The following is a 17,338-nucleotide window of genomic DNA, read 5'->3' on the forward strand; positions in this document are numbered from 1 at the left end:
TACAATATTAATATTTATTTTACTTCAAATGGGGTATCAATTTGTTCTGATTGTTTGTATTGTTTAGTAATGCATCATGAATTCTGAAATTTGGCCCTGAATCGGTTCTGTTTGAGTTGTTTTGGTATTCGTAATTGTTTTTAAAAATCAAATACTAGGTTTTATTTTCTATATTGTTAACACATTATATATAAAACTATAAAATATTATATCAGATTATAATAACTTCTGTAATTGATGCATATTTTCACTGGTTCTTTTCTACACACCTGCTTAAAATGCTAAAATGTTTGTTTGATTCTTTCTATAAAAAGGAATTTAAATATCAAGTGAAAGACTATGCATTATTATGCAAGTGTTTTTATACTACATGTTTCGGCAAATGTAGTACATCTGGGTGTGTTCATACACATAACTTGTAAACGGTTCCCAATATACATTAGCCTCAGAAATTAAGTTTTGAATGGTGATGTTTTCCCTCAGAATTGAGCATTTATTCAACCTTTATGTTTTTTCCCCCCGTAACATATAACACCGTGTCATTCAAGTATGTCAAACACAGAATTTGAATCTTAATAATGCTTACAAATGTATAAAATGTGGGCATTGTTTTGAAGTACTGTGCATAGTATTCATACATGCATAAAATAGTATGTTAACATGCTCTTCTTAACACATCCCATGTCACTATTCACTTAAAAAGTGATAAAAACAGTATACTCTGCGCGTTAAGCTAGCATCCATTATGTACTTATATTAAGTTTGACAACAGTAGGTATAAAACAATCAACAGGAGCTGCGCCATCTGGTGGAGAGCATCGCCACAGCGCTCTCTCCTCCAGTATCCCACAATTCTAATGTTTACGGCTCGTCGGTGAAAGATGGCGGACAGCAGTGGCAGTAATCCTCAATCACCCGGTTTCACGGAGAAATTAAAATCGTGGCTCTGCTGGTCGTGGACGTACATATGTGCGCTTTGGTTCGCCATGGTCTTGACGATGGTTTACGTGCTGAGGAGCCCTCTGAAGCTGCAGGAGACCGTCAACGCAGGTGTGTGTGTTTATGATCAGCTGTGTGCATGTTTACAGCTCCACACAGGGTACATTTCTGTTCATTGAAGGAGAAGTTCACACAAATATGAACATTCAGCCGTTATTTCTCTCATCCCCACGCAAACCCATACGGCTTTCTATTTCTGTGCAATATAAAAGCAGGAATTTTGAAGTCAGTGCTGGTCGGTGTTGTTATCCATGCAATGTCAATGAATGGTGACTGAAGATGTCAAGCGTCCAAAGGGACTAAAAATGACCGTTAAGTATTATAACCAATATGATTCGTGCATAATTATAATTTATTTAAAGTCATTCTGTAGCATTGTGAGAGAAACAGACCTGGATTTAAGTCAGTGTTGTGTAAAGAACTTTAGTTAAAAGCAGCTGTCAAATGCAAGTCTAGAAGATGTTTTGTACGATAATGTCAGTCTGACACAAAGTATATGCCATCATCTCAGTTTCAAATGGTATTAGCTAAAGACTTAAATAAAATGCCATTATAATTTTCACATTTTGTTATTAATATAAATTTTTGCACAGTACAGTGTGCATGTGATGTTTGACTAATAGCAATATTCAGAGGAGGAATTTGTCAACACTAACATGACATAATAAACAGAATGTAAATATTTTTATGCAAGATATGGGTTAGGTATAATCTTTTTATTATTATTATTATTTTACTAAAGCCGTTCTTAAAAAGTTGTACGCAAATAATCAAGTAATTTGTGGCCATGTATTATGAGTTGTGTTCATAGATTTATTATATATTTATAATCAACTAAACAAAAATATTTCTGTTTACTGTGACTTTAAGTGTTTCATTTAAGATCATAGAATTTATATAAACAGAGGTTGACTTCATGTAAGTCTAGAAAATGATGTATGTTTTATACATTGATGTCAGTCTGACACAAATGAAACGACTCCAGCATCTCAGTTTCAAATGACATCAGCGAAGGCTTTAAATAAAGTCCGCGCATAATTCTTTATTTAGAAATGTTGCTATTGGTATGAATATCTACATATACTAGTGCTGTCAAATCGATTAATCACGATTAATCGCATCTTTAACTTAAAAGTTACACTTTTTAATGGCACATTTTGTATATTTAGTACAAAAATACAAAATGTGACATTAAAAAGTGTATAAATCACAATTTTTTATACAGGTAAAGTTACAGCGGGACGACCAAATTTATTTGCCTCCCCTGAGGCCATTGACTTAAAACAGACCCTCTAAAGCGTGCGGTGGGTTTGGTGGGGGGTAATTGAGAATGAATGGGGGAGAGTCACGTGAGAGGAGGCAATGCCTCCATCATGCTATGATTGGCTATGATTGGCTATGATTGATACAGCTTTCCTGTAGCTCAAACAGTAAAGTGTTGGCGCTTGCAACACCAAGGTCATGGGTTCGATTCCCAGGGAAAGCAAGAACTGTAAAGAATGTAAATGTGTACTTTGAAATGCAGTGTAAGTCGCTTTGGATAAAAGCATCTACCGAATGCGTAAATGTAAATGATTGGTTCACATGATAAATCCCGCCTCTTGCTTTCGTGCACGTTCCGCATCTGCGGATATATATATATATATATATATATATATATATATATATATATATATTAGTGCTGGGCAAAGATTAATCGCGATTAATCGCATCCAAAATAAAAGTTTGTGTTTGCATAATATATGTGTGTGTACTGTGTATAATTATTTTGTATATATAAATACACACATATGCATGTATATATTTAAGGTTTTTAATTTTTTTATATATAAATTATTTATATTTATATATAATATAAATTATGCAGTATATACATGCAAATAGTTCTTAAATAAATACATGCATATGTGTGTATTTATATATACAAAATAATTATACACAGTACACACACATATATTATGCAAACACAAACTTTTATTTTGGATGCGATTAATCTTTGCCCAGCACTAATATATATATATATATGTATATATATATATATTAGTGCTGCCAACATTAATGTGTTAACACATGCGATAAAATGTTTTCAGTTTAAAAATAAACATTTAAAAATATTTAATGCAATTAACGCAGCATCCGTTTTTCCTGTTATCCTTTTGCTAGTTACATTATATGATTACGCTCTTCTTCATGCCAATGCTTTTAAACCATTCATGCTCGATAAGACAAAAGAGAACGTGCTTTCTGTGAATGTCTATGACACACCGAAAGATTTCTCGAAAACGCCACGCTGATATTGATTCTCGTTTTATTCCTTCTTTTGTCCCAAAGTCTGCTTGCCATGATCCATAAAGTTTGAACGAAACAACAACACCGTGAGCCGTGAGCGTGCCGCTAAACATTACGTAGTTGTCCACGTATGTCGCCATGGTTACTATGGCAGTACTAGCGGAAACCAGGGATAACACTGATATTACGTCATTGACAGGCGACAAATGAACGGGGACGGGCACTATTTAAAATTGTGAATTTCTCTGAATTTACAAATTCTTGGAAACATTTAGGAAAATGTAAGTACATAATTGAAAGAATTATATAACACTGTGTAAGTGGTTTATGGATATTTTGATACAAAATTCTTACATATTGTACCTTTAATGAGTTAAATAAAGTCTTAAATTAACATAAAGAGTTGTGAGAGAATGAGACACGTGTGAGATCCGCATTATCGTCAGCAGCGGCTGGTCTTAAAGTGACAGCAGCCACTAATGCATTCATGACATTAATGTTAATCAAAGAACAAAGGTAACTGAGAAAATGACTCACTGCTCTTGACTAAAGAACTTTTGAAGCTTTAATTAATCTATATTTAATTTATAATTGATGCAGTGCAGACTTTGATAACTTTATTCAGTTTCTGTATATTTCACAGGGCACAGGTAAATATGACATGTATTATGGGTTTATGTGAGGATTGTTTTAAGTTGTTAAATTTTTTGAAGCCTAATAAATAAAATAAAAAATGATAGCTTTTAAGTACACTGTAATTTTGAATGGCTATAATTAATGAATTATAATTTGAATAAATTAATTAATTTTCATGGAGACATCAGTAGCTGTATTAGTATCAGTGATACTCGCCTTCATTCATAAAAAAAAGATGCCATTAAACAAGTATTTAAAATATACTGTCTTTGTTGTTTCTACGTTAATTTGGAAATTAACTGTGAAATTATTACATTACAAAATATAAAAAATGTATAATGAAAACGTGTGCGATTAATCGTGATTAATCACAGAAAAAAGTGTGATTAATTAGTAATTTTTTTAATCGATTGACATATATATATATATATATATATATATATATATATACACATACATTATTTTAATGTGTGTATATATATATATATATATACATTATTTTAATGTGTATATATATATATATATATATATATATATATATATATATATATATATACATTATTTTAATGTATATATGTTCATATATTTCAATAGTGCAATGTGAATGTGATGTTTAAGTAGAAGCATTATTTAGCGGTTTATTTTTATATTAATTTAACATTTAATCATTTTATAACCATCATTTTATGCAAGTTTAAAAAAAAATTCTGTTTAAAAAAAAAAGTTGTAAGCAAATAAGTCATTTGTGGCCATGTTTTATAAGTTGTGTTGGTACATGTACTGTATAACCAAAAAAAAAATTTAATTTGTTATTTAAAACAATCATAATTTCTGTTTCATTATCTTGTGTAATTCATCCACAGCCTCTGTGTTTTTAAACACTCTTACGCCTAAATTCTACGTTGCGCTCACGGGAACCTCCTCGCTCATCTCGGGCCTTATATTGGTGAGTCTTTTACCTATTGGTTGTAAACTAATTATGCTAGATAACAGACTTCAGTTTCAAAGCTTTGTGAACACACACTCGCTCGTTTGTCCTACAGATATTCGAGTGGTGGTACTTCAGAAAGTACGGCACTTCGTTCATCGAGCAGGTTTCTGTCAGCCACTTGCGCCCTCTACTGGGAGGAGTGGAGAACAGCAGCTCCGCGGGACTCTTCTCTTCAGTCAACGGCGATACAGAGCAGAGAAGCAACGTTGCAGGTTTTATTTTAAGTTATTAGCTACTGGTTATCTTTCCAAACATTTCAAAGGAAATGTAGTAATGTTTGACCTATTGTGTTATGTTTCTTTCAGAATGTAAAGTGTGGAGGAACCCACTGAACTTATTCAGAGGTGCAGAGTACAGCAGGTATATTTCTTAAATGCTGTCAGTTAATTGCCTTAATTTATGAGCTTTTAAATAAATGACTGAATTCCAAACATTATATTCATGATCCTTCCATTCCAGGTACACTTGGGTGACGGGTAAAGAGCCCCTGACATATTACGACATGAATTTATCAGCACAAGATCATCAGACCTTCTTCTTGGGAGACACTCAGCAGCTTAGACCAGAAGACTCTGGTTAGTCTCACGCTCTTCTACTAAAAAAAAAAAAGAAAAGTGCCTAGATTTAATCAGAACTGCTGTTTAATCATGGCTGTTATCTGTTGTTTGTTGTGCAGTAATGCAGAAGGCCTGGAGGGAGAGGAACCCGCAGGCACGTATTCGAGCAGCTTACCAGGCAATTGAAATGAACCGCGAGTGAGTTGAATTCAATTTAACATCTTCGGACGTGACTCATCCAGTCAGATTTTAGAGCTGGAATGGGATATATTATAAAGAGCAATTAAAACACATGAACTAGGGATGCACAATATGTTGGTACCATTTTTGATTTTATCGTATTGGTCAGTATTGGATATTTAATGCTAATTTTCTCTGTCACTTAAAGCAAATCTTTAATAATAATTTAATAACACTGTTAAAAGTGATCTTTAGCAAATATCTAAATGAATAAAATTTTTTCATAATGTGCATTATAAAGTGTCCTAAATTCACTTGTATTTTATTATAAATTTAATTAAAAAAAAATATAAACATTATACATAAAAATTATACATTTATTCAGCATATGTATATATAAATTATATGGAATTTTAATGTAAGCCATGTACACTGGTGGTCAAACGTTTGGAATAATTAAGGTTAATGTTTTTAAAAGCAATTTTAATGTTTTTGAAATTTAAATTCATTTATTTGATAAAAAAAACAAAAAAAAAAACAGTAGTATTGTGAAATATTATTAACTGGTAGAAGTTCCCCTATGCACCTGACGTAAGTTAAACCAGGGGTTCATTCTTCATACCTCGCTTAATACATCCGAGTTGATTTGACAGATGCCAGATCTTCTAATCGGGATAACTGATATTTGGCTAATTTGGTTCTTCAAACGAATTTGCGGATTTGATCAAAATATCCGGATTAAGTTGTCTGAGATTTCTGCGCATTCTTGTGTTCATTGGGAAGGACAGATATATCAACACTCGAAACCATGATCAGCAATGCAGCGATTGGCTGGCGGCAAGACAGCAACGTAATGACATCATATAAAAATTTCTGGACCTTTATAAGGAAACTAGTTTGCTGCATGATTCCCCATTATTTCCATTTTATTTCAGTGTTGTAATTAGCAATTCATTTAATTTTACTAATTAATCAGATTTGTTAAGTAACATAATTTATTAAAGTTTCTTTTGGTCAAAAACTAAATTCTAATGGCACAGCAGAAGTTATCTGCAACTCCTGCGCTAACATCAAACCACTGACATAATGGCTGCAAATTAATGCATGGCTTATGTGTGTAAGACTCCAATAAAATTCTTATCTAATTATTCCCTCACGAATAAATCTCGCAGTGAGTAAAACTGTCTGTGTATATTATGACAGACTACACCACATTATAATATTATTTTCAAATTAAATTTTATTATTATTATTATTATAAGAGCCTCACTGAGTCAGACGACTTCTCGCCCCCTATGAACACTATCACTTTGGAATAAAGTGATATTTTAAGAATTTCCACTAACCAGTAACCAGACAGACTCCAGACAAAGCCTCAAAGACAAATGAATATGCTTTAATCACGGAGGATCTCTGACTAATTTCACAGAGAATCCCCCTGACAAAAAGAGTACAACAGTTTATATAGAAAAAGTGCCTAACAAAGGTGACATGATCCATTGCATAATTATTCTCTAATATGATTGGTTCTTGATATGTGTAATTCTTTGTTACTAGGTAAAAGCAAATCTGAATTTCCTTTACTTCAGCTTGTTGCTAGGGTCATGAGGTTAAATGTATATATTTAGTCTAGTTTTGTTTCCTCTTTTGTTGTATTCAGACACATATTCAGTGTTGGGAATATTTCGTTTTTTTAAAAGCATATAAATGTTAATCCTGCAAGAAAAATAAATGTTATGATTTCATATACATTTTAAAATAACTGAATTCTATGTGAATGTGTTTTAAAATGTAATTCATTCCTGTGGTGGTAGTGATGAATTTTCAGCATCATTACATCATTACAGTCTTCAGTGTCACATGATCCTTCTAATATGGTATAAAAAAAAAATCTGACACTGAAAAGCCAGTAATTACATTCATGTTACAGTTCATACACAGGCAGTCAAAATGTGTCTTTTTATTTTGCATCTCTAATGTGAACATGAAGTTTCCTTTTTCTAACTCTCCAGCGTATGATTCTGTTCATTGCAGATGTGCTGCAGCATATGTGCTCCTTGCCGAGGAGGAAGCCACAACCATCACAGAAGCTGAACGGCTATTCAAACAAGCCCTTAAAAGTGGTATGAGACTTTCACACTGTCACACATATGCACTCAGCATACAGTTAACTCACGCTGTTGTTTTCTACCGTTGCGTTCACAGCCGGTAAAGACACCAATCTTGTGGTTTACATCAAGCGCAGACTGGCCATGTGTGCTAGAAAACTGGGTCGCATCAAAGAAGCTGTAAAGATGATGAGAGATGTGAGTGAAGCAATATAACACAAATAATGTTCAGGTCTGTAGATTTTAATGATTATTCTAGTGCAAAGTCTTGCCCTATAGATTATCATAGTAAGTGCTTTACTGTAAATTTGATTCTGTTTGTTTGTTTGTTTACCCTGAGGGATGAGTCAAAAAAAAACAATCTGTGGTTATCAGCAACACATAAATTCACATTTAGTGCAGGATGTTGTAACATCTTCAGGGCTAATTCACATTTCTAAAACTTTTTTGAACATAACATTTCCTTTCCAATTCTGCTCTATTAAGACATTTTAACTGTGAAAGAGGAACTTTAATTTACAACAAAGTATTTTAAAATGTAAAATTATTGTGTAATTATTTTTTATTCATTTCATTCTTTATGTCTAATGCGTGCTACAGACTCTGTGATTTCGGCAATCCTATAAGATCATTACAAATCACACCGTACGACGTGGATCTAATAAACTTTGGTACGACAAATATGTAGACTGTACAATGATGACACCTTACGACGCCTACGGTCTAGAAATGAGCAATTGGGTTTTTTTATGTGCGCTGAAAAAAAGAGGAGGAAGCGAAAGAGAAGAATATGGCAAGGGTAAAGATTGCAATTTGGCATGCCAATCTTACAAATTGAGCTTTAGGTAAGTAGTTTTAGTTTTAGCGCCATGTCATGTTAATCAATACTCTATTTCATGTTGCTTTTTAATTGGCTAGTCAGTAGACATAGGTAGCAGCAAACACACTATGAGATGATCATGCTAAATTTCTGACACTGTCAGAAAATTATCGCAGGCTATCTTTGGTCTCAAGACCGTGACAAAGATCGTCTTTGAACCTCTCTTACTGTACGACGCAGGACCACCGTTTAGGAGCCATGATCACAGAAATCTCACAGAAGAGAAACCACAGAAAAAGTCTTGGACAGCCCCAAATCTTACAATGTGTACCGGGCATAAAATATTGATGTTATAATTATAAGTCATCAATGTAAGATGTCATCCATGTAACTCTAGAATATATTCTGTTATCATCAGAGAGTAATTTATGCTTAAATACCTCTCATACTTCAATTATACTCTGTTTCCTGTTTCCTTGGACAGTTAATGAAAGAATTTCCTTTACTGGGAATGTTAAACATTCACGAGAACCTTCTAGAAGCGTTATTAGAGCTGCAGGCCTACGCAGATGTACAAGCAGTCCTCGCAAAATATGATGGTGAGCTCATTCATCTGTCATATTACTGTACTCTTCAAACTGGACCAGAAAGTGATCGATGTTTCACTGACTATCTGATGTTTCCTCCTTCAGATATCAGCTTGCCAAAATCAGCTACTATATGCTACACATCTGCCTTACTGAAAGCCAGAGCGGTGTCAGATAAGTAAGTCTTCAGCATGCTGGAGAGTATGAAATGATGCAAACAATTGTCTGTTATGTCTAATAATGAACAGCATATAACCATGTCATAGCATGGGTAATGTTTATGGATGATAGTTTGCTGAATGAATCTGAATGCGTGTCGTATGGCAGGTTTTCACCTGAGGCAGCGTCTAGACGAGGTCTCAGCACAGCAGAGATGAACGCAGTGGAGGCCATACACAGAGCTGTGGAGTTCAACCCACATGTACCAAAGGTTCGAAATATATATATTTAGATTTGCTTACCTCCAATTAAAAACAAAAAAAGGACCTTATTATAGTTTATATTGCAAATATTGAAGTTACTGGGCCACACGTCGGCTTTATCTCACTGATATTCATGAGTGCAGGCATATTGTCATGACCAGAAGGTGATGCTGTTGTAGTATTTATGTAGTATTCACTAAACTGAAACTTTTCTAACACGCATTGTTCACAGTTTTAACATTCAGCATAATTTCAGATGAGGTTGTTGAGCCAAGGCTGCCAAACATAGATTTCCGTAAACTGTGCTTAGGGTGAAAGTTATATCACCTTTGATTTTTCTTTTTGCCCTTTAAAGATGTTTTGACCCCCATCATCTGTTTCTTTCTTTGTACCTGGCTTCAACTTGCCGCTTTCCAAAACACTAGATCCGACTTCAAAGTACACAACCTCTTCACACCCAAACACACAGTCTTAGACGAAAGGGTATTGTGCACCACAGACATGCTGTATCAGACTACAAAGAGCACCTGTTTGAGATGTGCAGCAAATATAAACACACACACACACACACACATACACCTGGTATTTCAAATGCCAAATCTGGCCCTAAGGCAAAAAAGAGCTAGAATTTGGGCAATGCAGTAATATTTTACACTGTTACACAAGCAATAAGGTACAAGAGACCGTGACTGTATTTGCAATAAATTAATGAAAAATGGTCCTTCATATCTTTATTATGTAGGAACGGCTTCATAAAAGCAAAAAGGCACTTAATGACATGCTGAATGTCATGATCTTTTTGTACTTTATTGCTTACATTTTGATGGTGATGTAAAACATATAAAAAATATAAAAACAGCCATATAGGAAACTTATTATTGTGTGAGAAACTTATTAAGTATTATATTATAAAGATATAGTTGTTTCCTAAATTCATTGTCATTGTACTGAAGCCAAAGAAAATATTTTCTGGGAAAATATTTACTTTTTATAAAGTTGACAACATGCACTATCATTGAAAATGTTGGGGTAGGTAAGATTTTTTTAAGTTTTTGAAATAAGTCTCTTATGCTCACTAAGGCTGCATTTATTTGATAAAAAGAGTAATATTATTACAACTTTAAAAATAGCTTTTCTATTTTAATAAATTCCTGTGATGCAAAGCTGAATTTTCAGCATAATTACTTCAGTGTCACATGATCCTTCAGAAATCATTCTAATATGCTAATTGTGCTACGTAATGTTTTGTCAAAATTCTGATTTTTGTTAGGATTCTTTGATGAATAGAAAGTGTTATATGTCACTGTTGAACTTTTGAACAGTAGTGTATGTTTCTGACTATTACAGTGGGCAAAAGTGGTACTATTAGTATAATTTATAAAAAATTAGGCAGTGTAATTTGTTAAATGCATTCAGTTATTGTTAAAAACATTTAATTTAATTTTATATCTAACACATTAACCGACATCCCAGAAATGTGCAAAATATAATGCATGATGTCATCCATCACTGGACACCCGCACCTCCCCTTTGCATGGCATCTCCAAGACCACTGTAGTGTGATGTCATCGCTCAGGGTCCGTACGGTCAAGTGAAAAAAGATACGAGACAGAGGCTTATGGGAGTTCAGCAGGGGCTTAAGAGGAACATCCACATGAAAGAGACCCATCACTGACACTTGATCCGCCATAAAAGACCGTGTTTGTGTGCGGGCATGTTGCGTAGGACAGCTGCCTGTCAAATGTCAGCATGATCATAAAGCTAAATTACCCATGTCTACGAAGCACATGTTTGTGTACATTCTGACACATCCACTGTGGTGATTTTACAGAAAGATATGTAGGGATATTTGTTTAAAATGCAGAAGGTGCGCTTGACACATTGTAGAGAATCAGCCGAATCGAGTTGTAATGTACAATAATCACAGCCAGGGGCATTTGGGAAGGTTATCCTCCGGATAATACCATTTAATCCTACTGTTTTGCCCTCTACAACACTCACCCTGGGGCCCGGAGCCGGGGACTGACTGCTCTCTCACACACATACACGCCACCAACATGTTATTTCTGTCAAAACTCTTTATCATTGAAGCTTGTTTTATTAGATTGAGCTGGTCTCGCCATGAAAATAGCTATACAATAAATAATACCTTTTTTGTTGTTGTTGATGTTCATTTCACTAATGAGAGTGGCTTTTTGCTTTATGGTAATCAGAATTGGGGTAAATGTGTTTATTGTCCTTTCCTTGTGTGTCGTTGCAGTATTTATTAGAGATGAAGAGTCTGATTTTGCCACCCGAGCATATTTTGAAGAGGGGAGACAGTGAGGCGGTGGCGTACGCTTTCTTTCACCTGCAGCACTGGAAGCGGGCAGAGGGGGCGCTCAACCTGCTACACTGTACCTGGGAAGGCAGTGCGTACAGTGCACATCTTTGCTTTTTTACACACCGTCACATTCTTGTATGATAGATGATTACCATTCTCATTTACCATGAAGCTGTTTACTGTAAAACAAAATGTAAACGATCTCACCTGATGTCGGTCAACATCTTTTGGCTCTTGTAGCTTTCCGGATTATTCCGTACCCTCTGGAGAAGGGTCATCTCTTCTATCCTTACCCAGGATGCACAGAGACCGCAGACAGAGAGCTTCTGCCTTGTAAGTCTACACTCTGTTTATACCTGTATTTATATACAAATAGTAACTGTTAGCACAAGCATAGAGTGTGGAAATTATTAACAATAATGGGAAAATCGAGTGTTTGTAGACATGTTTTAAGGATATGCAATGTTTCTTCCAGCATTTCACGAGGTCTCAGTGTACCCAAAGAAGGAGCTTCCTTTCTTCATCCTCTTCACAGCGGGCCTTTGCTCCTTCTGTGCCATGTTGGCCATGCTCACACACCAGTTTCCAGAGCTCATGGGGGTCTTCGTCAAAGCTGTGAGTATCTGCACGCCTCAACAAACCCCAAAGTGTTTTTTTTTTTTGTGCCTTTACTCTCGTCCCTCTTTGCCCTTTAATATTTATTTATTTATTTTTTTGTTTATAAGAGAAAGACACAATCACTGAACTTCCAAGATAAACATTTCATTGTGTTGCAATATAAGAATGAAGTCTCTGTCAATGGCACTCTAGACGGTATAAACCACGGCTCCTTATGAGACCAACAACTGTCTGTGATGTTCTATTAGTGGCAAAAATGTCGCCACCGCGTTTGGACGGTGTTTCGGGTTGAGCACACGAGACCCCATTTCGCGTGGCGGTGTGCACAGCGTTTTTGTAACTTTGCGCGTGGCTCCACTTTCGAAGATGCACGACTTCGAGGCGACTGTGTCCGAGCAGGTGCATCTGTATATACGTATATAAATACATATATTTGTTGGACAATGATACTGAAACACCAGGTTTTAGATCACAATCATTTATTAGTATGGAGTAAGGCCTCCTTTTATGTTCAATGCAACATCAATTCATCTTGGCACTGGCACGAGTGACCAAAGTTTTGGATATACCAGCCATGAACATTGACTCTGGATCTCCTGATGAAGAGTTTTGGTGGGAACAGGAGAGTCGAGGTGCACATTTAATTCTGCAGTGAGTTGGACAGCTGTGGTTTTATGCTTTTTAGATACAATCCAGGTTAGTACCTGGATATTACTTTCAGACAGCTTCCTCTTGCATTGACAGTTACTCCTGTTGGATGTGGGTCGTCCTACGTGGTGGTATGCCGACATTATTCTGGAGACCATAGCTCTCGATACACCACAAAGACTTACTGTCTTGGTAACAGATGAGCCAGTGAGACGTGCACCAACAATTTGTCCTCTTTTGAGCTCTGATATGTCTCCCATTATGCCGTGTGGTTTGCAATATTTTATGCACAGCTGTGCTCTTGCTCTGCTAATTCAACCTTCACACTCACACTTACTGATGGAATGTAAAATCAGTGAAGATCGGCCACCAGGCCGCACATATATAGGCGTGAAACCTCCAACACTATATTGGCCAGTGTTTCATTTTCATTATCCAACCCCTGTATATCCACAATACTTCAATCAATAGCTTATGTACGGTCCTCAGCTTCAAGCAAGTCAATGAAATAGGGTGGAAAATGGATAAGATAAATTAAGGAGCAGAAGTGAAGACGAGCATGCGTTTAAATTGTTTGTACGCCATCCCTTAAGTCCTTCCAATGGCCAGGATGCGCATTTCGTGGCGGTGCATTCTTCTCTTATCATTGTTTACATTCATCTGTGGGAATTAATAGCGAGTGATTGATTTCAGAACACACTTGAGTTGTTGCGCTAGGCCTCACCTCCGAGATGCATTCAGATTCGCTCTAGTTTCCGTTATACTCCCTTATTTGCCCGCGCGCACACATGCATGCTTTGTTCCCCGTCCACTCCAAACATCTTGTTCTCCTCGGGGAACATTACCCTAATTTTTAATTGCAATAAATTCCTGAATGTGCCGACATGCAGCCTCAATGGCCTTTCTCTTTTTATCAACCTCGTTTGTCATCTTACAACACATATTTACGTTAGCACTATCTATTTCCTGGATCTGCGTTAAAATGGATGATACCCCTCCAGCTTCCACTCGGCCCAGTTTTCCTCCCTATTCGACGCGCGGCCCCAGGCTTCCTTTCCCATATTCCGTCATAAACATCTGTTCATCCGTGAAATGTATCGCTTCATAAACACATTAGGGGCTTGTTTATGGTGGATAGAACTGTGGAGGTTTCAGTGTTTTTCAAAGGAAAAACTTTACAGTCTTAAAGTTGGTTGCCATCCAGAGATTTTCTTCTTTTTTTTCTCCTCTTGTTTGTGTCTGTCTGGACCTCCATGTAGTATCCCAGAGGGATAAACTCCATCATACTTACATCTAGCACTTCAGGCACTTTAAAGGCAACTTTCTGACAGCTTGTGGCTCAGACATTCAGATAGTCCATGAATGAGGCCGACAACACAAGAAACGCACTACTACTTTTTTTAGTTTCAGGTTGTACAGGTGTTTCTCATGGACCTCTTGTCTCATGTCAACATCATTTCACATCGGCCATGATCATGTGTTTATTCTGTTATTAAAGGTAGGGTAGGTAATCCTGTTCAGAAACACTTTTTTTTATACTGGGTGAAATGGTCCTTCCATCCTGATAGTAGTCAATACATTATGTGTTTAGAAAAAGGAATGAAAAAAATCAGACCTCTGTAGCAGCTGCAGGACAGTAAAAACTCTGACCAATCACTGCCATTCGGTGCGAATGTAAAGAACCAATCAGATGCCTTCATGTCTCGTGCCTGCCCCGAGCCCCACTGCGCGCGCTGCCCTGCATGCACTCATCACATGTCACCGTTCCCGGAAATATTCAGCTCAAAGCACCTGCATATGCAGTCAGCGAAGGCAAACAAGGCAAAAACTATTTCCTCGGACCCTGCCCGCACTCTTGAACGACCTCCTCTGCTTCGCCCTCAACCCCGGACCTGTCCTCGAACCGACGATGCGGTACTTGTCTCCGGACTCGGAGTGTACGTTAGTCTTCATTAGAGTCAACAATGTTTTCATCATGGAAACTCTTACATGCAAAACACCGTATATGTTATGAATCTTACACGAAATTCATCTTCATCACAGTGTAACTGATGGTAATGGAAAAACGTGTATCAATGCAACCTGTTTTTAGTTTTGCCTTATAAATATAGCTCGTTACCGAATGAAACTTTACCATTATCGATATGCTAGCTTGATAGTGAGTACTAAAATAAATCTTATTTGTTTATATTCATAGTGATAAAGTTAGGTATTTTATTACATGTGATTCTGACATGATGTCACTGTATGTACTGCGCTCCTTCCTCTCCACTCGTCTCAGGTAATAAATGCGTCTTGTTCCAGCCTGAGCGTTTGGCGTCTCGCGTTCATGTGTTTTGGGGGCGTGGCTTTGGAAGGAGCTCAGAAGGGAGGGGGTGGAGTGAATGGAAATAATGAGCTGTGTTTATTGCAGATTAAAAGGTCTACAGTCACTCGATTTTTATATTTTCTTTTTCAGAGTACTTACATTTTAATTATGTATTGGTATATAAAGACAGTTTAAACAAATTTGGAATGTTTTTTTTTTAGAAAAATGATTACCTACCCTACCTTTAAGAGGAAAGCATGCAGCACATTTACATATTAAAAAAGTCGCTCTCAGCAGCATGGACGGCATCAGTATGTTCATTAATAGTATATCGCTGCAAAGGTATTTCCAACTTCTTTTTACTTCTAAGCAAAGAATGAAAAAAAAAAAACGTGACTTTATCTCGGGCCTTGAATCATGTTCAGTCTCCTGTGCGTTACGTGTACACGAGCACGAGCAATATGTTGCTGGCTGCAGATCACTTAATGGCCACCAGTGTCGCTAATAACAAATAAAAGTAAATCTGAACATATACAGTTATACTATAAGTCTGAATATATAAATGTAAATCTGTATATATACAGACAGATATAGGTCTGAATATATATATATATATATAAATGTAAATATGAATATAGTCATAGGTCTGAAAAGATAGATATAAATCTAAATATATACATTTAAATAAGGAATATGTAAATGTAGAGAAAGAATACAAATAATGAATGTATATGAATGCATTTACACTTTCCACCCAAATATTTGGCACTTTATTGGCATTCATTACATCCATTTGCTTTAGAAATGTAAAAAAAAAAAACTTAAATATCTTGCATGAAATCTTTAAGATGTGTGTGGTTATTAGTAAGTTCTTTGTAAATGCCACGTCACACGTCTTGACTGTTTTCTCTCTCTCTCTCTCTCTCTCTCTCTCTCTCTCTGCAGTTCTTCAGCACCCTCTTTGCACCACTGGGCTTTTTTGCAGACAAGATGGAGAGTTTTATGCCCTCCTGCCTGTGGCATCAACTTGCAAATGTCTGACGTACACCAATTCATACATACTTGCACTCAGAAACACTACTGTACATGTAATATGTGTAAGGTCCCCAACTGTACTGACAATAAAAATGTTTTGGCTCTTTGACACACTTCTCTTTTGCAACAGTATTTGTTGTCATCTGACATTATTGTGTACATGTTGACTAAACGCCCGTCTCTCAACCTCTATGCCGTGACTGCCTCTAATCCCGCATAAATATGTCTGCTATGGCCATGGGGCAGGTCGCCACAGTTATATAGTGCTGATGCAATCACTGAGGAAAGAGACCGGCCTTGAATAGATCTTATTCACAGCAGCGCCATCTTTGATTTTTAACTGGAATGAAAGCGAGGCTGTAAGGGATAGACATGCATCTCTTCAGTGGGTTGTACTATTATTTAACATGCTTTTGTAAGGTTCTGCTGACGAAACACTGCAAACATTTCTATAAAAATATAAATGTCAGTGGACAAAAAACTCCAGACTACACGAGTTGTGTAAAAATATAAGTGATCTAGGAGCATTTTACAGCGAATGCCGTTGAAAACATGTCAAGTCTATCCCTCACAGCCTCGCTTTCATACCTGTCATGACGCTGCTCTGAATACTGAAGATTTGGCAGTAAATCATGTGTCTGTTTTTAGAAGATCTCGCAACACAAAGTTCACATCCACAGCAGGAGGGTGAGTTGGTTACACATTTGAAACGGTATGTTCACACAAAACACTATGATAGTCTTTCTTATAGAATGAAGGCTTGAGATTGTAATTAAGACATTAGAAAAAACTGTCATAAATGTCACTCAGTTTGTGA

The 17,338-nt window shown here is 36.2% G+C and overlaps 1 protein-coding gene across 1 annotated transcript; it reads left to right on the top strand.

The window, feature by feature from the left end:
- Positions 1-91: 91 nt before the first annotated feature.
- st7l (suppression of tumorigenicity 7 like) lies at positions 92-16,630 on the top strand. The gene is given in 15 exon segments (XM_082189626.1): positions 92-1,050; positions 4,788-4,870; positions 4,968-5,127; positions 5,221-5,275; positions 5,375-5,490; positions 5,592-5,670; positions 7,687-7,861; positions 7,863-7,958; positions 9,065-9,179; positions 9,273-9,345; positions 9,495-9,597; positions 11,850-12,000; positions 12,153-12,245; positions 12,388-12,527; positions 16,432-16,630. Coding segments are annotated over 15 exon segments (1,704 nt in total). The 5' UTR covers positions 92-881; the 3' UTR covers positions 16,528-16,630.
- Positions 16,631-17,338: the final 708 nt, after the last annotated feature.

This window comes from Leuciscus leuciscus, assembly GCF_965113295.1.
Source record: "Leuciscus leuciscus genome assembly, chromosome: 14".
NCBI lineage: Eukaryota > Metazoa > Chordata > Actinopteri > Cypriniformes > Leuciscidae > Leuciscus > Leuciscus leuciscus.